Source organism: Canis lupus, chromosome 8 (genome assembly GCF_048164855.1).
Source record: "Canis lupus baileyi chromosome 8, mCanLup2.hap1, whole genome shotgun sequence".
NCBI classification, from domain to species: domain Eukaryota; kingdom Metazoa; phylum Chordata; class Mammalia; order Carnivora; family Canidae; genus Canis; species Canis lupus.
The window spans coordinates 8,204,180-8,227,979 of NC_132845.1; the positions used below are offsets into that span (position 1 = coordinate 8,204,180).

Here is a 23,800-nt window from a genome sequence, read left to right on the forward strand (position 1 = left end):
GAGGCTTAGGGATAACCAAATAGCATAAATAAGGATCTATTTGGAGGCCCTGAAATATTCAAACTAGATAGCCCACAGTCGATTTTCTGATGTTCCCAGAAGGACATTGTGGAATTACTTTGAAGTGAAACACCATTGGTGAAAGTCAAGACCGCATCTGCCTGAGAGAAGAAAACTTGGAGAGGGAAGTGTAGCATTCACTTCTACAACATATAGAAAAGACCTTCACAAATTCTGGTTCCGAATGCCAGGAAAGAAAGTGGATGAATCTTTGGCTACCACAGGAAGAGTTTCTGGGCCCCGTTGGTAGGAAAGAAGAAAGGAGAAAAGTGGTGTTGTCCGGGGGCACAAAGGTGGCCTAGCACAGCCGAATTGCTGAATTACTTAAGTACAGAAAGGTGACAGGACAAAGTCCTGCAAAGGGAGAAGACTGCAGAACAAAAGATAGACAAAGTGAATACAGTTTTAGCTCTTTAAAGAAGATGACAGCTGATTACTAAGGAATTTGTGGAACTGGGGAGGTAAAATAATCACAAATTATTACTATTTAAACAAATTGTATTATTACTTTGCAACCACAGTTTTCTAAAATTCTTTTTTAAAAGAGTGTGGCCCACATGGCAGGTGGACCTCAACCCTTGGTCTTTGTGAATTCAGGAGTGAGAAGAGGGCCTCAGCTGGACGAGTGAGGTCCAATTTAATCCTGTGATTCTGTGGTTTAGGGAAAGATCACAGCAATGAAGGATAATTAGCCATCTGATAGGTCACACAGAGTATTAAGAAGTTCCTTCTGGGGGCACCTGGGTGGCTCAGTGGTTGAGCATCTGCCTTTGGCTCAGGGCCGAAGGTCCTGATCCCGGGGTTCTGGGATCAAGCCCCATATCGGGCTCCCCATGAGGAGCCTGCTTCTCCTTCTGCCTGTGTCTCTGCCTCTCTCTGTGTCTCTCATGAACAAATAAATAAATCTTAAAAAAGAAGTTCATTCTGTTTTTGTCAGACTATCATACTCAGTTATAGTTATGCTTAGTTTCATTTAAAAAGCTACGTTGACGTAGCATGAGCTCTAATGGCGTGAAATGCCTATACCAAACACTCATCAGTAACTATTCATAATTGCATTATTTGTCATGGTTTATGAAACAAATATGTGAGGTTTTGCCCGAGAAGATATTTTCATTACGTGAACCCTCTATTATGCTAGATTGCTGTCTTGGATGGGCTCATTACCAGTATCAGAAAATGGTTGATGAAAATGTAATACTGGGCACTCAGGTGCAGGTGTAGAAACCCATTTCAGCTCCGTGTGTGAAACCAACAGCCTACTGCTATTCAGAATGACAAACCCAGACCACTTTTAATGTGTAAAGGAAAAAAAAGCAAGAAACACAGGGCCAGGGAGATGATCAAAATCACCAATCCATCCAAAAACGAAGGTTCTTATTTCAGTTTTGAAAGAACATAGAAACTAAAAATAAATCCCAAAAGGGCTTTTTAAAGTTCTTAAATAAGATTTCTGTTCTACTTACTTTACATCCATTATGTAGCATGATTTCTTAGCTTTAGAGGTGAGGAAATTCTAAAGAAACAGGATAATAAACTCCAGAGTGAAGTCTTAATAAGAACATTTTAAAAGTATACGTTTAATCACTTTAGAAAAACAATAGACTATTTTTATTTATGTATTCTGTATGTTAGAGAAATTTGTGATTAGTTATTATTATTGATGTATTTACTTGAAAGCTACGTTAACATTTTTACCGGAACGATTCATGGGCACATTTTGTCTTGGGTTGGATTCTGTAGCAACAGAGCCTCCAAGGGCTCGTTGAAGGAGCGCTCTCAGAGACACCTGTCATTGAGTAAGGGGAGCAGAAGAGAGCAGGGAAAGGAAGCAGAAACAAATAAATGGTTTCAAGAGCAGTCAAGCCTCAGCCTCCCCTCATCAGCAGCTCTGGAGGGTGAATTGCGTAGAGACAGCCCAGGGGAGCGGCTCTCACCAGAGCATTCCAGGAATGTCCTGTTAGCCCCCAACACTCACAACACGGATGGGTGTACCAACACGGCACGTAGGTATGTAGGTATTTTCTCCCTCAGTCCCTTCTTCGTGTAAAAACAACCTCAGGCTATTGACGTTGCAGTGTCTGTGCATAGCAGGTGTTCAGTTAATAGCTCATGGTTGAATAAACAAATGGATAAATGCTACAGAAAAGATACTGGGGAACTAGGTCATAAGACAGCAATAATAATAATAATAATAACAACTAGCAATTATAAAACATTTGCCATGTGTCAAATCTATGCATGGATTATTTTTATCAGGCAGGAATTTTTATTACCCCTGTTTTTATACCTGCAGAAACTGAAATGGATGTGTTTTCCAGGGCCACATAGCTGGTGTGATATGAGAGCCCACACTCTTAAACTCATTCTACCAAATGCTCAGAAATGAGAAAAGTGAAATAAATAAATACTGAAAACCTCTGGGGTCATCTGTAGCTTTCTGGAGGGGTTTTTCCTCCCTTTTTTAAAAAAAATGGAATTAATAGCTTCATCTCTCTCCTTCTAAAAGGCCAGGAATGTTGACTTCAAGGTAATCCTAGAATAAAAATCAGAAATTCTAGAATCCTTGGATCATGCAGAGTGGTTGAAATACCTGCAAGATTCTCAGTCTTTTTGTCTCTGCTGAGTGATAGGTTAACCATTGAATGTGCACATATATCATTATGCTTTTAAATTTGGTTATTTATATGTAGACCTGGCTGTAGTTCAAAATATGCTACAAATATTATTGGAAGGCATGAGATTAAAATGGATGTTAATTATTTTTCACCATTCCCCCAAGGCGCAAGTTTTCAGACTCAAAATCTCATGAATCTTTTGGGGAAAAGCCTTTAACACATGTAGGGCCTTTCTAACGAGTTGCTTCGCTCCTCGGTGTGATTATTGGTTTGCTCTGTGCCACATATGAGATGAGGGACTTAAAGTTTAAGCCATTTCCCTCTGTAATTCGCTTGATATATTAGAGGGAAAAAAATTACAATAACACATTTTAAATGAATACTAATATTTCCATAAAACGAGGTAAGCATCTGGCTACTTGCAAATCTTTTAAAATTATGCATCTGAATTTTAAAAAGAGAGCCTACATGGGTTTCTTTTCCATGTGCGCTCATGAGATTATGCTTAACCCCCTCGCCCATCTCCCAGCTGTGTTCCTTGTGACCGAGCATATGCAGAACCAGAATCTGCACATTTATAATAGAAATCCTGCCTCCCCTGACAAGACAGCTAAGTAGGTCATGATTTTATGCCAAAAGGAAATGGCCTTTTGGTGGCCAAAGGACTGTTTTTTTTTTTTTTTTTTAATACTCCTTGGAAACCTGTTATGGTGATCTAGTATTAGCGTCATCACTGTCGTTTCTCCTGCCAGGTTCTTCACTTTGCCCACCATCTCCCAACCTGCCTTTCCAGCCAGGAAATTGTGGTGGGATTTCTTTTTAAATATTTTAAAGTTCAGGAAGGCATTTTATGATACCACAGTTATGACCAGCTTTCAGGGTAAGCACAGAAATCTAGCTTACTTCTTAGAGCATGAATTTTGTAATACCTTATGCTTGTTTTTGAGACAGAACCGTTGAAGTGATTCATTTATTTATCCATTTAGTCACTTGCAGAGCACCTCCTCTAGGTTAGCAACAGTGCTTGGTACAAATGAGATTGCAGGAAGGTAAGGGTGAGGCAAAATTGGAGTGATTTGTTGCTGTTGTGCCTTATATTTCCTCTATCAACTTATGATGGTATTTATAAGATAATTTAAACCAGGGGTTTGTTTTTTTTTTTAAAGCAGAAGCAATGATAAGACCTACAAAGTTGTCAGATATGTAAATCACTTTGGACTTGAAAGAATTTATTCCACTTTTTTTTTAGGATTTTTATTTATTTATTTGACGGGGGCGGGGAGAGAGCAAGCAAGCACAAGCAGGGGGAGAAGGAGAGGGAGAGGGAGAGGCAGGCTCCCCACTTAGCAGAGAGCCCCATGTGGGGCTCGGTCCTAGGACCTTGGGATCATGACCTGAGCTGAAGGCAGATGCTTAACCAACTGGGCCACCCAGGCACCCCAATTTAACCCACTTTAAATGCTTCCAGAAAATGTGATTCTATCAGACAACCATTTGCCACTCCCCTAATACAGGAACACTGGACACTTTTTTGAGATCTGTGTGCCAAGCTCTACGATAATAATGGATTGTCTTACTTAACCTTTCGGTGATCCACAACCACGTGGCAGAGGCACAATGCTTATCACCTTTTTATGGATGAGGAAAGAGGCTTGGAGGATCAGTAACTCCTCCACAATTACACAATGAATAATGGTACCGCTAGCATGTGAATCCAGATGGTCTAGCCTGAAAGTCTCTATACCTTATCACTTCCCTTGTTATCTGCAGTCAAAGCAAAACAATGAATTATTATTGACATTATTGAGAAACTTAATTCTCTAATCAGACAAAAAAAATGCAGATCCGGCTGTGTGTTTTCTGATTCATAACTTGTTGTCAGATAAAGGAGACTATTTTCATTAGACCTGATGGGGCAGCCATAAATCCAGACAAGGACATTTATGGGTCCTGAATATTTGAGGGTCAAATGCCCTCTCTCCTATGATCCTTAATTCCACCCATGCTACACACCCTTCTTAACGCCCCTTCTCTCTCTGAGACCAATTAATTCTCCTTTCCCCTCTGATCTCCCACTGCACATTTCCGTATAGGTTTGTGACAGCCCCTACTCTGTATGAATGTTAGGGTTCAAGTGAATGCCTCCTCACTAGACTGTGAACTCGTGAGGTGTCCTACTTACTGAACACCGAACCTCCAGTTCATGGCAATTAGGTGCACAGTAAGTGGGGTTTTTTAAATGAATGCATTATTAAAGGTTTCCACAAATTCAATAGTGTCGCTTTTTCATGTACCTTTAATGGAGAGGACATTCATAGGCGCTGAAAACAGAATCCTCTCTATTCTGTTTGACACAAGGAGCCAAAGATCTTTGCATTCTATACCCACAACAAACATTAGGTACTCAATAAATATTTGTTGAGTAAATGAAAACCAACCATAAGAACTTTCCAGTGAACTTGCAAGGGGCCCTGTGGGATGTGATAAATTTTCCAGATGTCCCACAAAGTCACTTTGTCATTTTATAAAAGTTGACCTACTGCTTTTGCTTTTGTGTAATCAAAGCTGCCTCATCCTGTGAGCCTGGAGGTTGCATTTGAAATTGCCATTAATTTTTTTTTCTTAGGCTCAGCTTTGTACCCTGAGACTCCTAACAGATTCTCATTGGCTTTGGTATCCACTGACATGTCCCATGTGTACCAAGTGGAAAGTTGTCTATAAAACCTTGAAGGAGCCTGTTACACTGCAAATACTATGCACCCTTTATACCTTATGTGAGGTTACCAATCCCAAACCCCCTTAGGAGGAAATTCACCATGTCTAGGAGGTAGAGATAAAAATAAAAAGAAGCAGACTCAGCTTGAGGCAGCATGCAGGTTGATTGGCTTTTCAGATGCTGTATTTACTTTGTCTTTGAATGAAGTCAGTCTTTGTAGAACAGAATCTCTCATTGCTGGTGTCTTTGGGAATCTAAGAAGGATTTCCTCTTGGGTCTCAGGCATGTTTGAAAAGAAAATGATAGAGGAATAGTTAAATAAAAATACCCTTAACAGACAAAACAAAACAGTGATGAAGAAGGTAGAGCTGGGATGGGATGAGATAGAGCCATATTCTATAGCCGTACCCTTGACTTATTCATCTTCCTCCCCTCTAACTTCTTCATCAACTACTTCCTGAAGGACCTAAATACCACATTTACTCAACAGAATCAACCCAGCACTACCCAGGAATCGAATTTGCTGAGTGCACAGTTGGTTGAGCGGTATGTGACCAATAGAATTCTTTTTCTAGATGATCCACTTCAAAATTCAACTAATAAAATCTAGATATTGCTTATGACATGCAATCTTTTTTTTCTACAGATTGCTTCTAGTCAGGAGTTAATCATTTTAGCAGAGAAATAAGAGTAACTGTCCTTTTAGTTGAGTCAGCTAAATGCACATAAGGTCTTAGCATCAGTAGCATCTATAGGGATGTTTTATCCATTGGCATATTAATTTTCCTCCTCTGTCCGTGGACCTAAATATAAATCCCATTATTACAAATCTGATTTCCATTCTCATAATTTTCTTTTTCTCTCTTGCCTGATTTACTTTTTTTTCCCTAAAACTTGGAGCAAAACTGCTGAATTATCCAAAGGGTCCAATGGCTATTAAGTTGTTAAACAACCCTCCATTTGTTTCCCCTCTTTAGTTACTTTTTATTATCAAGACTGTCCCAGCCATCTTGCTAATAAGTTAATTATTCTGAAACAAAGACCAGTTTGAGGTTTTTTTGGGAACTTGGTACACACAATATTATCACAAAGTAGTAGACCGGGGGTTAGTGAGTAAAGGGAAAAATGAGAGTTGTTTAAATGGCTCTGAATTTGGAAATGACCTTAAAGCTAAAAATAGGACAAAAGAAACGAGAGTGGGATAACTAAGAACGTAGAGTTTGTTCTTCCCAGAGCCAAAATAGCTTAGTTTTTAAGGGCACAGGCATTGTGGTTAAGACTGACCTGAGATCATGCCTCAGTCCTGGTCTTCACCAGTTATATGGCCATAAGTAAGTACTTGCCTTTCCCAGCAGCTCTTTCCTTGGGAGAGTGATCCCCAGGGTAGCTCGGGGGGTTAATTGAGATGTTTGCAAAGTGCTTTGCCTGTTGTGTAGCAGAGAGCAAGGGCTCAATAGATGGTAAGGACTGTCCTGAACATGAGCTCAGCCATCACGTTCCTGGGTACACAGCACCCCACACACTTACCACATGTCCATGTCCAGGGATTTCTGGTCGAGGAAACAGCTACCAGACCCCAGAACACAAGAGGGCCTCCAAATAACTTCAGGAAACAAAAAAGAAACCCTCTCAGAAGGTGCATCCCAAGATCTCAAGACTGATGTCACCCTCATTTTCTTCAAAGAAATTATGCCTTTAATCCTTTTCCACTGCTGTTCCCTGTCCTTGGAATGCCATTCCCTTCCTCTCTTCATTTTACCTAGGCTCACCTGTTCAGACCTTGACTCCTGACTCAGGCTCCTCAACCCCCACACTGCCCACTTGCCCAGGGCACCCTGCGTGCGCCCCCATCACAGCCCTTCCCAAATGGAACTGTCATTAATTATTTACTTATCATATTCTCAATGTAGACCTTGCTCTCCATGAGGGCAGAGACTGCCATATTTGACTGAATTTAATTATTTTCCCCAAGTCACACTTACTTCATGCGCACATCTCCAGCAAGGGGTAATGTTAGCAGGATTCTTCTAAGAGCTATGTGATGGTTCACGATGACTGTTGACTATTCCCCCAAAATATGTTTCTGTAAATGTTAAGTGTAATTCCAAAGAAATTTGTAAAGAGAAAGACAGTCTCTCCATATTGGTAACATAGAACATGTGTTACCACATGTTTATATCAAAAGAACTTGATATAAAATTTTAACTTCTTTCCTACTTGTAAGCGATGTGTTTCATCATAATGTCCTGTGCTTATGACACAAGATGCATTTCCCTCCGCTTTTCATTTTCTAAGCTGAACCAATTTGATGCCATTTGGCCTCCTCCTGTGTGTCCCACACCATTATGAACTGATCATATTTGGCCTTGGAAGTTAAGGTCAACACTACTAGAGAGAAAATTTGGAAAAATAAAAGAACGAAGAATCTCAAGAAGAAGAAAGGAAGGAAAGAAAAATAAGTAAATATAAGAAATCAGAGTGAGTCTGATCTTCCCAGGGCCCAAATTAGCTCCTAGTCACACATCTGGCGCTCAGGCATGAGCACAGTGGTTTTTTCAGGCTCCCAGGGTACCACTTAGGACTCGGTAGCAGGAGACACTTGAGCTCTGGGGAGAATGGAGTCTGTAATTAGGAAAGGTACCAAATGTTACAGGAGGCTGAAACTTGACTTCTGAGACTCCTAACCGGCTTCTTTAGTTTGGAAGCTTTCTTGGCAGAGGTTTAAATCTCTATCCCACCACCTTGTAGTTTGATAAAATCTCGGATTGCTGGAATGTTGGGAGGAGAGAGAAAGAAGAGAGAACAGGAAGGGAAAGGGTATTTTAATCATTGAATTTTCTGGATAATTCAGTTTGACGAGTATTTGCTGCCTAACTGCCGGGCTCAGAGCCTCGCAAGGCGCAGTGGAGAAAAATTAGCAGCTGCACGATAGGAGTCTGGTCTACAATGAGTGTGTCTTGTCTATTTTCCATTGTATTCATCTTTCTATAACAGGTTTTTCTCATAGGATTTTGCTCCTTATTGGTGCCTTAATAATTACAGGAAAGCTAACATGATCTATTTTTTCCCTCCATGCATCTTCAGTGCCCAGCACATACCTGGCACGAAGTAGGTACTCAATAGATCTTTATTGAATTGAATTACATCATGTGTGCAGTGTAAGAGATTGGACAGGATCCCTATTCATTCCAATATATGCTCTAAAGCTTTGCTTATGTGACAAAATCCCTTAAATCAACCTATTTTCGGGGCTGTAGATCTGTATCTTAGGTTTTGAGTGAGAAACAATGTTTTATTGTATATACAGCAAACAATATATTTGCACCAATAAGGAGCAAAATCCTATGAGAAAAACCTGTTGTAGAAAGATGAATACAATGGAAAATAGACAAGACACACTCATTGTAGACCAGACTCATATCGTGCAGCTATGTGCAGTAGACAAAGAGGACTGTGGAGCAGGAGCCGGTTTCTTTGTGAACAAACAATGGATTTGTTGTATATAGCTGTTATGTGCTTTCGTCAGCAACTCAATTTTATTTTACTTTTTTTTCTAGCTTGAGCTGTCATTGACATATAACATTGTGTAAGTTTCAAGAATATAATGTGATGATTTGATACATGTGTATGTTGTGAAATAATTTCCACGATCAGATTAGTTAACACATCCATCATTTCACATAATTACCATCTGTGCATGTGTGTGTAGTGAGAACGCCAAAGATCTACTCTTAACAACTTTCATGTATATAATACAGTATTGTTAACTGTGATCACCATCCTGAATATTAGATCCCCAGAACTCATTCATCTTCTACCTGGGAGTCTGTACCCTTTGACTGACATCCCCCCATTGCCCCTGCCCCTCAGGCCCTGGCAACCACAATTCTCCTCTCTGTTTCTATGAGTTCGGCTTTTTTTTTTTTTTTTTAGATGCCACATGCAGCAACTTAATTTTAAAAGTGTCCCATCATAGTATGTATAGGTCAATGAGGAGGATCTTGGCATTTGTTATCTATTTATGATTTGGACATTGGTCAGTCTGCTCTGAGTTCTATCTGAGCCTACAAAATTTAATAATTAGCTACTACAGCCACACACCCTTTAGCTCAAAAATTGTTCCAGACCCAGTTCCCACCACTGACTTGGATTCCTCATGCTTGGGCGTCCTCTCTCATCAGCAACCTCCTGCATGACTGAAGGCTTAGCCTCTCCCCTCTTATTATGAGTGATATGGACTTGTCCATCATCCCCTGATAAGACAGCCAGAGCAAGGAGCTCTAGGAAAGTAGTCTGGAAAGCTGCCTGTCAGTCAGAGGCAGAGCTGAAGCCCTGGACGGGATGTGGGGAGGAGGGGCTGAGCCAGGCCAGGCCCGGGGTACTGGTCAATGGAGCCCTGGAGCAGAAGTAGAGTGTCTTCTCCCAACACACCAGACCAGACATGGACCCATGTCAGAAATCTCTCCAACCCCAAAGAGGCTCTTAGAAGAAGGGTAGGCATACTCTTTAGGGAGGACTTGATTTGGGATGAAAAGAGACACAGAATACATGCTAGATGAGTTAAGGCAGGGCTGTTTGCAGAAAGACATTTTAGAAGGCTGCTATAGGGATCCCTGGGTGGCGCAGTGGTTTGGCGCCTGCCTTTGGCCCAGGGCGCGATCCTGGAGACCCGGGATCGAATCCCACATCGGGCTCTCGGTGCATGGAGCCTGCTTCTCTCTCTGCCTGTATCTCTGCCTCTCTCTCTCTCTCTCTCTCTCTGTGACTATCATAAATAAATAAAAAAATTAAAAAAAATTTTTTTAGAAGGCTGCTATAGAGGATGCAGTTGGAGTCAACAGTAGACAAAGAGGACTGTGGAGCAGTAGCCGGTTTCTCTGTGAAATTGTTAGGTGGAAGTTAAGGGTCCCCCAGGAGAGCTCTTTTAGGAGCTGGATAGGCATCTATCTGTTGCAGTCAACTCTGGCTGTCCTTGCTCCTTCCAGTGCTCCTGGCCAGCCTGCATGTCCTCCTGCCAACAGCTACAGCCACCTGGTAGGGTAGACCCATCATTCAGACAAGTAAAACCACCAAGAATGGTCTGAAAATAGGGAATAAGATCAAGAATGCTTGAGTATATTGGCTCTGGACCTGGCTTGGCTTGGCTTCTGCAGATTCCTAGAGGCCTGTCCTAAGAATCCCTCTAAAGGCTTTGATTTGTTCTGCAAATGCCCAGCTAAGGTTAAGTCTGCCCACGGAGCAGAGAGCTGATCCTCACAGCCTTGGTGTGTGGTGGGGCTCATAGTTTGATATAGACAGATGTGGATTCAGAGCCTGGCTCTACCACCTGCGTGACCTTGGACAAGTTGTTTAATCTCCCTGAGACCTAGTTTTCGAATATGGAGATAATGATACCCCTTTAGGTAACTGGGTGATGGACATTAAGGAGGCCACATGATATAATGAGCGCTGGGTATTATGGAAGACTGATGAGGGGGGGCACCTGGGTGGCTCAGTGGTTGAGCATCCGCCCTCGGCTCAGGGCGTGATCCCATGGTCCTGGGATCAAGTCCCGCATCAAGCTCCCCGGTGGGAGCCTGCTTCTCCCTCTGCCTATGTCTCTGACTCTGTGTGTCTCTCACGAATAAATAAATAAAATCTTTCAAAAAAAAAAAAAAAGACTGATGAATCACTGACCTCTCCCTCTGAAACTAATCATATACTGCATGTTCATTAATTGAATATAAATAAAAAATGATAGCCCTTTTATAATAATACTGTAGGGACTGAATGACAAACATGTACTTAAAAAGCTCTAACAGTGAATGGCACATAGTAAATGCTCAAAAAATGGTAACTGTACCTGGGCCTTTGTAGATTGGTTGTTGAGTGCTGATGCAGATTCTAAAAATAATCCCTGAGCTTCAAGTGTAATAAGAGTAATCAAAATTCTTAGTCTCCTTTTCTAAGTCTCTATTATAGCAGGACAAGTCAGTCATTATTTCATTAAGATTTCAAGTTTGGGAAGAAGCTTCTTTTTAAAACACTTCATAAATATTGCAACAGTCTTCTCTGGAATCTCTTTATTGTGTTGACTTATTCCCATCAAAATTTTCCAGATGCTGCCTATGATCTGAATATCCAGTGAATTGAAGATTCTATACAAAAAGCTGAGAAGAGTCTTTTTCTCAGATATCCACAGCTTTCCAGTATTCTACACTCATCACTTTGCATACCAATCATGTCCGTTTTTAGATCTATCTTCTCACGTTTCCCCCCTTATTTCATTCTGTTAAGAAATAGGTTCTACACATCCCGGTTCAGCAGGGCCATACCACCGAGTTCTTTCTGGTCATCAAAATGGGACTGATCTGGCTTTCTCAGACAGAATATTGTCCTACCCGCACCCCCCCACCCCCACACAATGTAGGGTACTTTCTTTCAGATTCTGTGATTAATTATGAAGCTTTAGCAACACAGTTCTGCAGAGTAATATAAACTGTCATCACTCCATCACTGATAACTACAGATTTCACTCCAGTTACCACAGGTCTTTAAATTATTATTATTTTAATGCAATATCCCATTTTTGTTGGAGAAAAACACAATCACTGTGAGGAGGACGCCACCCAATCAATCATGTAGAAGGAAGTCTCAAAACACAATACAAGAGAAGATGTGAAGGGCCAGTTATCTGCATGTTGGGGGATCTCCAGCAGCAAATGACAAAAACCATTGGTGAAGACCATGCTTAATTGAAATCCCTTGCAGGAAACCAAGGAGAAGTGAATAATTCGGGAAGCCAGCTTGATGCACAGAGAATGACACTTATGAGATATATAAAACCGAGATAATACTAATAACAGACCCCATTTATTTCCTCCTCAAACTTAAGCAGAGAAAGAGTAGGAGATGGATCTAAACTTAATAAAGGTGCAACTGGGAAAGAGAAATTGAGCTGGTGTTCTCCCGTTGAGTCCATTTAGAGACATTTTGTAAACATAACATTCCTACCTAGCAGAGCGGAGAAATGAGGAAGGCCCTGTCTCCATGGAGAAGATTTGGGCAGCCCGTTGCAGCCTGGAAATCAGAGCCCAAAGGAAACAAAACCAAAAACTCACGTCTGCCATCAAAAGGGCAAACCATCACTGCCACTTTCTCCTCACACGGCACTGCTTCTCCTTCCCCTGCCATAACTTCCTCTCCTAATTCGGCTAGGTTTTATACAATTTTCTTTCTTTTTTTTTTTTAAGATTTTATTTATTTATTTATGAGAGACACAGAGAGAGAGAGAGAGGCAGAGACACAGGCAGAGGGAAAAGCAGGCTCCATGCAGGGAGCCTGATGTGAGACTCGATCCCAGGTCTCCAGGATCAGGCCCTGAGCTGACGGCAGCGCTAAACCGCTGAGCCACCCAGGCTGCCCTTTTTTTTTTTTTTAATACTTTATTTATTTATTTATGAGAGGTTTTGCACAATTTTCAAAGTGGTTCCAACAGTCGTTATTCAAATTAAAACATGCGTTGCGAGTGAACTGGGCAATTTGGTAAGCATTTCATTTTGAAGCCTCCAGTTGACCTTCCCAGCCCTCTGACATTAAGTGACCTTAAACAGATGATGCAGACCATGTCCCGGGTAAGTCCTTTCCCTCAGATTAAGAACAGAGTTTTGTTAAGATTGCCAGACCGGGTATCAGTCACAGGAAAGATAAAGTTGCCCATCTCATCACAGACTTGCAGAGCCAGGAGCAACCTTGGACAGCACCTGCTCTAGAGCTGCGTGACTCCGGCTGCCCAGGGATGCTTGTGTCTGACCTGGGGGATGGAAATGAACTTTCCTTCCTAGAGCTTCCATCGCCCTCTCACTACTGCCCCTGCAGCATCGTCACTTCTGCTATGCTTTGCATTTTGAAGTTAACAGCCCGGGTTCTTGCAGCTCAAAACCTTTTTCCTTAAAAAGGAGGGGAAAAAAAAAAAAAAAGAAAAATCATCACTACCTGAGTTTCAGAATACTTGTTTAGAAACCCAAAAGCTGAGAATAGCCAGGTGAAGTTATGGTTTCTCAGCTTTGGCACTACCGACATTCGGACTGGATAGTGCTGTGTTGGGAAGGGGCTGTCCTGGCCTCCCTGGCCAGCTGTGTCTCCCCTGCCTGTTGCGACAACCAAAAACATCTCCCAACGTTGCCTCTTGTTGGGGTGGGGGACGGAGGGGATGGGACAAAATTTCTTCTGGTTGAGAACCATTAATGTCTGTGCAAAATCAAGTAAGTAAAAGATTTGATGATTTAAAAGTCGGCTCTCCTCTTCCCACACCCACAACCTCTCCAACACTGACTGTTACCATTTTGCAGAAATCTTGGCCAATTAGGTTGGATTGTTCTGATGGGACCAAATCACAATGCCCTCCAAGGTCTTTATGCTGCATTGTTGGCTCAAAGAATGTAGAGGCGGGTCTCAGGCTGGTCCGGGCATCGTACAAGTGCGGGGTTACAGAAAATAAAGCAGTCTGGGTTCAATTTTGTGATGCTAATGCAGGAGTAAATGGGCTTCAGCAGCATCTGCAAAATCCAGAGCAGAGCTGGTTATGCGGGTGTCATCTTCCTTCCTCACTCACGGTCCGTGTTCATCATCCAAACCCTTAGCAGATGGGGTCCGCCCAGCGTGTCGTATTTACTCAGCAAGTATTTGTTGAATGTTTTTGTGAGTGGTGTTTTACGTTTTGCAGTTTGCCTTCTGGCTTGGACAATCAGGTCCTTTAAGTCTGTGCTAGAACCAAACATACCTTGTTCAAATCAGACAATAGAGTATCTCCTAGAAAGCCTCAAAATCTCTTGTATTCCTTATTCCACAATCCCCAAGTTAAAAAAAAAAGCATGTGTCTGTGTATGTGTGTGTGTCTCCAAAATACAGAAGCAATCAAAGATCTAGGAGTTATACTCCCTCAGACCTAGGTAGTCACAGAGGGAGAAAAAAGAAGGACTGTACTTTATGCTGGGCTCTGTGCTGTGTGTTAAATATATACCATCTCCTCAGTCCGTGCAGCAATCGTGTTGTGTAGGTGCTAAGACGGGGGGAATAAGTTGCTCAAAGCCAGACAGCGACTACACAGGGAAGCAGAAGCTCAAACCAAGTTCCAGTGGCGTTTTAAGCTGAGCCCAGTTTTAAGCCTCCTGGACTCATATATGTGCCAGGCCTTGGCTGCTTATCAAACAGAGAGCCCTGTCCACCACTGCCCTGGAGGTCCAACATTGCTGACAGCCGAGCAGCCCCTTCAGGGCTGAAGGCTGGGCTTCATCATCCCCACCACAGTGGAGGTCTTCACAGAGACAGCACCCAGGCCCAACCAGACCAGGCCTACAGCTGCTCTGGCTCCTTTCAGCACTTCTAGATTCAGATACTGTGCTGCTCCCCATGGTAGGGGGGATGAGGAGGGTGAGGGGGTGCTTAGGCTTCTCCATGTCCTCTCCAAGGGCTAGACAGCACAACCCAGAATTAGAGGGTATTTAACTCCTCCAAGGTAAAGCCTGGGCCAGTGAAAGACAGGAAGCAGCCTGGGTGGCTCAGTAGGTTAAACATCTGCCTTTAGCTCAGGTCATGACCCCAGGGCCCTGGAATCAAGCCCCAAGTCCGGCTCCACGCTCAGCAGAGAGTCGGCTTCTCCCTCTGCCTCGTCCCCTCCCCCTTCTCATGCTCCTACATTCTCGTTTGCACTCTCTCTCTCTAAGAAAGAAAGGAAAGAAGGAAGGAAGGAAGGAAGGAAGGAAGGAAGGAAGGAAGGAAGGAAGGAAGGAAGGAAGGAAGGAAGGAAGGAAGGAAAGAAGGAAACTGAAAGGAACCGGAATATAAATACCTCTCCTGTCCTCCCCCATCAGACTGTTCTGAGATGTAGAGTGTCCATTTAGTCTTTCTTTTTTTTTTTTAAGATTTTATTTATTTATTCATGAGAGACACAGAGAGAGAGAGAGAGAGGCAGAGACACAGGCAGAGGGAGAAGCAGGCTCCATGCAGGGAGCCCGATGTGGGTCTCAATCCCGGGTCTCCAGGGTCATGCCCTGGGCCAAAGGCAGCACTAAACTGCTGAGCCACCCGGGCTGCCCATATTTAGCCTTTCTAGAGACCAAGCTACCAGCTGTATTTTCTTGTGACACTGCAGCCAATCCAGGAATTACTACCTTGCATTTGTTTTTCTTTATTCTTTGCCTTTTCTTTTTTCCTCACATTTACTGCCCTGGGATTACACACACACACACACACACACACACACACACACTCCAGTAAACTGCTAACCTATGCTTTTGCCTCAGGCTCTGTTTTCTAGGGATCCCAAGCTAAAACATACACTTGTGCTCTTTTATTTATGAAATGACAGGGCTGCCACCCATATCCCAAAGTGCAAGAAAAAAATGAAGATGACAGCTAATAAATATTTTGAGAGAAAAAAAGCCCAGCCACAGTATACGTGGGTGTGAGGAACAGCGCACCGAGATGACTCCGTGGCCTTCTTGGTCTCCTTGTAGCGGCCCTAAGTCTCGTCTTGCTTTTAGATGCAAAGGGCTGTGTTTACACCCATTTGAGCAGAAGGGCTATATTGGTCTTACTGTGATGGTATCTGCAGGATGCAAAGTGTCAGTCACCCTAAGTTCAAATCCCAGCGCTGCTTACTAGCTGTTTGACTCGAGAAAGTCATGACATCGCTAAGTAGATCCTTCCTCACCTGTGAAATAGAAGAAAACTGTCTGCCTCACCTTTCCTTCCCATGGGCCGGTGACACGGTGAAAGCACTTTGAAGCACAGTTCAGATGTGCTTTAGCGCTAAGAGGAGCTAAAGAAATAACTTTCTAATTTAGGCTTCCACGATTTCCCTCACCAAGAAGGGTGAAATGCTTCAGTAGGAGAATATGAAGGAATAAATCGTGTAAATCTTCTTAAATACCTTCAAGATAGTAATTAAGATTCAAAGCTAAAGAATTGAGACTTCTGACCCAGATGGAATAAAGGAGACTGGATTTTCTTCCCCTCCCATGGGAAACAAACAAAAGAAAAAGAAAAGAGACATATTTTTAAAGATTTTATTTATTTATTTGAAAGAGAGACAAAGAGAGTGTGAGAGAGAGATCATAAGCAGAGAGGAGGTGCAGGGGGAGAAGCAGGCTCCCCCCTTGAGCAGGAAGCCCAATGCAGGGGCGGGATCATGACCTGAGCCGAAGGCAGATGCTTAACCCACTGGGCCACCCAAGTGCCCCCCAAAGAAAATATTTTAAAAAACAATTTTCCAGACACCTTCCCTCAAGCAATAAGGTGATTCCCTAAGAAACAAATGCAGCGTGCCTGGGGAGTTCCCAGGTATGGAGCAAAAAGAAGGAAGCCTCGTGGAAATTTGGGGACCCCCTGGGTTGAGCAGACACAGCTGAGAGTCTAAGATCCCAAGGTGACTGGAGGGCAGAGGACAGAGCAGAGATGTGGGCTCCCCTCCAGTAGTCAGCCCGGTGCTAAGCAATGCATGCATGTAAGCAAACTACCCAAATCTGAGAGGAAACCACCCGAAAAGATTAGCTAGTGCTACACCAGGCTTGAAATAGTGCTTTTTTTTTTTCTACCAACCGAACTAGAAAACTACTTAATTCACCAGGTACTAGGTACAGTACTTTGAAGAGTCTTGCCTCCACTGTGGGGAATGATTGGCTGTATACTTAACAATGCTCTGGTCCAACTCAACAAGTCTTTTTTTTTTTTTTTTCAATTTTTTAATTTAAATTCCAGTTAGTTAACGTACAGTGCAACACTAGTTCAGGTGGAGAATTTAGTGACTCATCACTCACATACATCACTCGGTTCTCATCACAACAAGCGTGCACTCCATTAAGGAGCGCACCTGTCCCTTATCTCCCCCATCCCCCTCCCCCTCCCCTCTGGTAATCATCAGTTTGTTCTCTATAGTTAAGAGTCTGATTCTTTTTATCCCACCCCCCACGTGTTCATTTGTTTTGTTTCTTAAATTCCTCAGAGGAGTGAAATCAAGTGGTATTTGTCTCTTACTGACTTACTCCACTTGGCATGATACCCTCTAGTTCTAACCATGCCGTTGCAAATGGCAAGATTGCATTCTTTTTTATGGCTGAGTAATATTCCATTATATATATAAATATATATACATATATATGTGTGTGTGTGTGTCTATATACGCACACCACGTCTTTTTTTAAAGATTTTATTTATTTGAGAGAGAGAGAGAATATGAGCAAGGAGAGGAGCAGAGGAAGAGGGAGAAGCAGGGAGCCCCAATGCGGGGCTCAATCCTTTGAGATCATGACCTGAGCTGAAGGCAGATGTTTAACTGACTGAGCCACCCAAGCACCCCAGTACCACATCTTTGTTATCCATTCATCAGTTGATGGACACTTGGGCTCTTTCCATAACTTGGCTATTGTTGATAATGCTGCTATAAACATTGAGGTGCATATACCCCTTCAAATCTGTATTTTTGTATCTTTCAGCTGAATAGCTAGTAGTACAATTGCTGGATCATAGGGTAGATCTATTTTTAACTTTTTTGAGGACCCTCCATACTGTTCTCCAAAGGGGCTGCACCAGTTTGCATTGCCACCAACAGTGTAATAGGATTCCTCTTTCTCCGCATCCTTGCCAACACCTGTGGCCTTCTGTGTTGTTAATTTTAGTCATTCTGACTGGTGTAATATCTCACTGTAGTTTTGATTTCTATTTCCCTGATGATGAGTGATGATGAGCATCTTTGAGTAGGTCTGTTAGTCATCTGAATGTCCTTGGAAAAAATGTCTATTCATCTCTTCTTCCCAATTCTTAACTGGATTATTTGTTTTGTGGGTATTGAGTTTGATGTTCTTTATATATTTGGGGTGCTAATCCTATATCATATATGTCATTTGTAAATATCTTCTCCCATTCTGTAGGTTGCCTTTTAGTTGTATTGATTGCTTCCCTCACTGTGCAGAAGTTTTTACTTTGATGAAGTCCCAATAGTTTATTTTTGCTTTTGTTCTCCTTGCCTCCGGAGACCCATCTAGTAAGAAGTTGCTACAGTTGATGTCAAAGAGGTTACTGCCTGTGTTGCCCCCTAGGATTTTGATGGTTTCGTCTCACATTTAGGTCTTTCATACATTTTGAATTTATTCTTATTAATGGTGTAAGAAAGTGGTCCAGTTTTATTCTTCTGCATGTCACTCAACAATTTTCCCAACACCATTTGTTGAAGAGGCTTTTATCCATTAGATACTCTTTCCTACTTTGTTGAAGATTAATTACCCATATACTTGTGGGTTCATTTCTGGATTTCCTATTCTATTCCATTGATCTATGTGTCTGTATTTGTGCCAGTACCATTACCATCTTGGTCACTATGGCTTTGTAATAGTGAACTCTGGAATCATGATGCCTCCAACTTTGCTTTGCTTTTTTCAAGATTGCTTTGGCTATTCAGAGTCTTTTGTGGTTCCATACAAACTTTAGGATTATTCTAGCTCTGTGAAAAATGCTGATATTTTGATAGGGATTGCATTAAATTTATTGAGTGCTTTGGATAATATAAACATTTTAATAATATTTGTTCTTCCAATCCATGAGCATGGAATGTTTTTTTCACTTCTTTGTGTCATCTCTAATGATGACATTTCTTTCATCAGTATTTTACAGTTTTCAGAGTACAGATCTTTTACCTATTTGGTTAGGTTTATTCCTAGGTATCTTGTGATTCTTTATGCAGTTGTAAATGGGATTGATTCCTTGATTTTTCTTCCTTGATGTATAGAAATTGCAACAGATGTATATTGATGTATAGAAATGCAACAGATTTCTGCATGTTTATTTTGCATCCTGCAACTTTACTAAATTTGTGTATCAGTTTTAGCAATTTTTTGGTCAGCCCAACAAGTCTTAAAACCAAAATCTGAAAGGATCGAGTTGTTTCCAAGTAACTGAACTGCATTCTAGAACAAAGCACAAGAATATTTATAGGGCTACAAAAATATCTAACACCCAACACAGTCAAAATGATGATGCCTGGCATCCAATAAAAACTACCGAACATGCAAAGAAACACCAGATGTTAGAATTAGCAAAGGACATTAAAAGTTATAATTGTATTTCAGATATTCAAAACCTTAAATAGAGACATAGATTTTTTTAAAGACTCAAATCAGACATCTAGAGATGAAAATTATAATGTCTGAGCTGAAAGACAGACATTATAAACTCAGGATGAATTTAACAGTATATGCATACAGGAGAATACTACTCAGCAATGAAAAGGGATGAATGATGGATACAACATTGATGACTCTCAGAATAACTGAGCTGGGTGAAAGAATCCAGACTAAAAAATTTAATGCTATATAAATCCTTGCATCTGAAATTCTAGAGAATGCAAAATAATCTATAGTTAGAGAAATGTAGGATCAATGGTTACCAGGTAAAGGGGCAGGAGAAAGGGATTCATTCTCAGGGGCACAAGGAAACCTTTGAGGGTGATAGTTACGTTCACTATTTTGATTTTTATGATGGTTTCACGAGTATACAGATGAAGACGTCAAAACGTACCAACTTGTACACTTTAAGTATATACAATTTATTATATGTTTATTATAATTCAGCAAAGCTCTTTTTAAAAACTAAAGAGATAAACATGTATTTTTTAAAAACCACCGCACAACCTGGGACATACAGGACTTACAAATATAACCACTTTGTTTAATATTTAAATTTTTGTAAATTTTAAAGAATGGTAAAATGTTTAAATCTATAATTTACATCAAGTCTAATGTCTACAGACTACATCTATCATATAGTATTTATAGTATCTAGTGAAGCAACTAAAATTTGGTTTGGGGGCTCCTTCTCTTTTTAACAGTACATTAGAAAATCCCCTCCTATTGTTTAGAACTATGTATTTTCATGGTTCTTTTAATTAAAAACAAAACTCTAAGAGCCAGAAGGCACAAGGTAAATTTCAATTATCATTTTTTTCTAAAGCTTGCTTTATAAAGTAAGAGAATTCTACCCATTTTTCTTAAGCATAAGTGATTGACTGTACACTTATTCCCCAATATCCTTCTCTGATATGTGATCTAGGCTGAAAAACTCTCTAAGTGTCTGTTGAAGATTCAAGGGCTTTAATTCCTGTTGACCTGCTTCATTAGCAATACAATGGTGTGATGCATGCTCTTTATATTTGGGAATGAACTAATTTCTGTCTTCTCTTGTTCCCAACTTGTTTGTCCTGATTTCGCCCAGTTTGACGCTGACCGAGACGAAGATGAGGTGTTCTATGACATCAGCATGGCAGTTGACAGCAAGTTATTCCCAAACAAAGAAGCTGCAGCAGGTAAGTCACTGTGTCCTTCAGGCAACAGTATGGCCTGACCACCTGCCAAGTGTCTGGAGCTTGACTGTCTGCTATAAGGTTTTAAGGATGACACCGTCCGAGCTTTACACTTTCTGGTTTACAAATAAAGATACAAAACAGAAAAGAAAGAATATCCATCTGGCCTTTAGAGTTAATGCTTTTCTTCCAGTCCCTGCACAAGTAGATTAGCAGGCGTCAATGTCGCACAGGACCTATGTTACTATAATTGAAAAAATCTAATCTAGCTCATTCTTTGTGCAGCAATGAAAAGTTACAGTCCCCCCAGGACCCCCAACTCATACTTGTCTTTGCTGCACCCCATTGGAAAAGTCTCCCCTTCTGCCTGGTAGCTACTCCCATCCCAACCCACAGCTCCCGTTTTGTCTTTGTGCCTTCCCTTCCTAAGAACTCACACCTAGAAATTTGATGCTGGGGAGCAGCGCAGGGCCATCACACTCCCTATCTAGGCGGTCCCTGATCCTTCTCTCACTCTCTTTTGCTTTCTGACTCTGATCAACCCATTGTCCCTCACGGTCTCATCTCTCCATTCCAATGTGGATGACTCTCTTTCTCTTTTTTTTTTTTTTTTTTTTAAGATTTATTTACTTATTCATGAGAGACACACAGAGAGGCAGAGACACAGGCAGAGAGAAAAGCAGGCTCCCTGCAGGGAGCCCGATGTGGGACTCTGTCCCGGATCCCAGGATCAGACCCTGAGCCAAAGGCAGACGCTCAACCTCTGAGCCTCTCAGGTGTCCAATGACTCTCAAATCTTTGTCCCAGTCCTGTCCTTTCTTCTTGGTAATGACCTCAGTGGATAAAGGCAAAAAAAAAAAAGAAAAGAAAAGAAAAGGCTAAACACTTAAAACACTTGACCATATTTGATTTGAAGCACCTTAAGGGTAGCTTCAAAGAAAGGCAGAATGAAAAGAAAGGCAAAGCAGTGGTCTCTCTGGGCAGCTCCACCGAGCACGGGGAACAATGTAACCCCACCTGGCTGGTTTTCCAACCACAGCTACAATAAGGTGGCCTATTGCAGGGAAAGATGGGACACTGAGAAGCATGTAGGAGCATATAGACCAGTGTGTGCTGCTCTGGAAACTGCTGTGTTATCTGTGCTTTAAGTCCATCTTTTATTTAGAACATTTACTTAGATCTCTAACAACAAATATCTAACTGCTCAGTATCCTCGGTTTGCTAAGACAGTGGAGTGAAGGAGCTGATTTTTTTTTAATTTATTTATTTTAATTTTAGTTCCAGTATAGTTAAGATACAGTGTTATATTAGCATCAGTGTATGATAGAGTGATTCAACAGTTCTGTACCCTACTCAGTGCGGATCACGGTGGGTGTACTCTCCCCATCCTTCACCTCTTTCATCCATTTCCCCACCCACTCCCCCTCTGGTAACCATGAGCTTATTATAGCTAAGACCCTATTTTTTGTTTCTTAAATTCCACATGTGAGTGAAATTGTATGTTTGTCTTTCCTCTGACTGATTTCAGGTAGCATTTTACTCTTTAGACCCACCCATGTTGTTGCAAATGGCAAGATTTCATTCTTTTTTGTGGCTGCATAATGTTCCATGGCACATATATACCATGTCTTCTTTATTCATTCGTCTCTCAGTGGGCCCGGGGCTGCTTACCTAATTTGGTTATTGTACATAATGCTGCAATAAACACAGGGGTGCATATGACTTTTAAAATGAGCATTTTTGTATTCTTTGGGTAAATACCCAGTAAGAGAATTACTGGATGATATAGTAGGTCCCTTTTCTTAATTTTTTGAGGAACTTCCATGCTGTTTTCCACAGTGGCTGCACCACTTTGCTTTCCCACCAATAATGTGAGTGTTTCTTTTTCTCCACGTCCTCTAAGCTGCCTTCTTTAGAATACCTGACACTTTGTGGCTCTCTAGGGGCATTTCTCCAAAGTGGCCTCAGCCTGTAGGGCTGAGCTGTGCCAGCTTCCGTGCTAGCAGTAAACAGCCTGAGAGCAGGTGCTGTGTCCTCAGAGTGCACAGCACCTGCCCCATAGCAGAAGTTTCCAGGGACCTCATCTTTCCTCTCTATATTCCAAGACTTCTGAACAGAGGAGTCTGCTCACAGCCTCAACTCCCACAAGTTCCCCTACAAGCTGAGTCCTCTCCAGCCTTAAAATAAGCCTGTTCTATGTATAGCAGCCCTTGGTGATGCAGTGAGCGAGGGGGGGATGTGGTAAACTGGAAACTCACGATGTCTCCCCTACAGGAGGCAGCCACTCCGAAGCCTTATGGTATGGTTGCCATTAAGGAATGGGCCCGTTGTTGATGGGTGTTTCTCTCTTTCAAGAGAAAACAGAAGCCTGCATCTGTAGGGGAACTCTCCAGGCTTGTAAATGCTGCTGACTCACCCAGTTAAATGGGCCATGTCTATGGCCACTGCTCCGTGGATTGTCAGCCCCTGGGGCTTTGTCCCTCTAGTCTTCCCTTCTCTTCTCTCTGGACACTGTCTTTGCAGAATCTCAGCTGCCCCACAGCTCCCATATCACTTCCATGGGAATGGCTTTCTATTAAGTTTTTTAAATAAAATTTCCATATATCTAAGAGGTGCACCATGGTGACTTGGCATGCACGTACATGGAGAAATGACTACTGACTGGCATCTCTTCTCATAGTCACCATTTTTCTGTGTGTGATGAGAGCCCCCGGAATCTATGCTTTCAGCAACTTTCCAGTACTTAATACGGTGTTATTAACTATCATCACCAGGCTGTGTATTGCATCCCTAGACTTATTCATCCTACGGGACCGTAACCTTGCACCGTTTGGCCAACAGCTCCCCATTTTCCCCATCCACATGCCATGGCAACCACCGCCCTACTCTCTGCTTCAGTGTACTTGTTTTAGATTCCACATATGAGTGAGATCATGCAGCTTCTCTCTATGAAGAAGGGAGTCAGGCAAAGAAATGTCCCACGGTCTCACAGCCCACACCAATCATCATTCCTCAGGGACACCTTGGGAGTCCTGTTCTTTATCCCCGCTGCACCTGCCAGGGCTCTGTCATTCT

At 41.9% G+C, this 23,800-nt stretch overlaps 1 protein-coding gene across 2 annotated transcripts in view; it reads left to right on the forward strand.

Moving 5' to 3' along the window:
• The window catches only part of AK5 (adenylate kinase 5), a 237,665-nt gene that overhangs the window by 103,525 nt on the left and 110,340 nt on the right, over positions 1-23,800 (forward strand). For both annotated transcript variants that reach the window (XM_072834127.1, XM_072834128.1), the window contains exon 7: positions 20,638-20,728. In XM_072834127.1, coding sequence (XP_072690228.1) covers positions 20,638-20,728 — 91 coding nt within the window. The remainder of the gene's footprint in view (positions 1-20,637; positions 20,729-23,800) is intronic.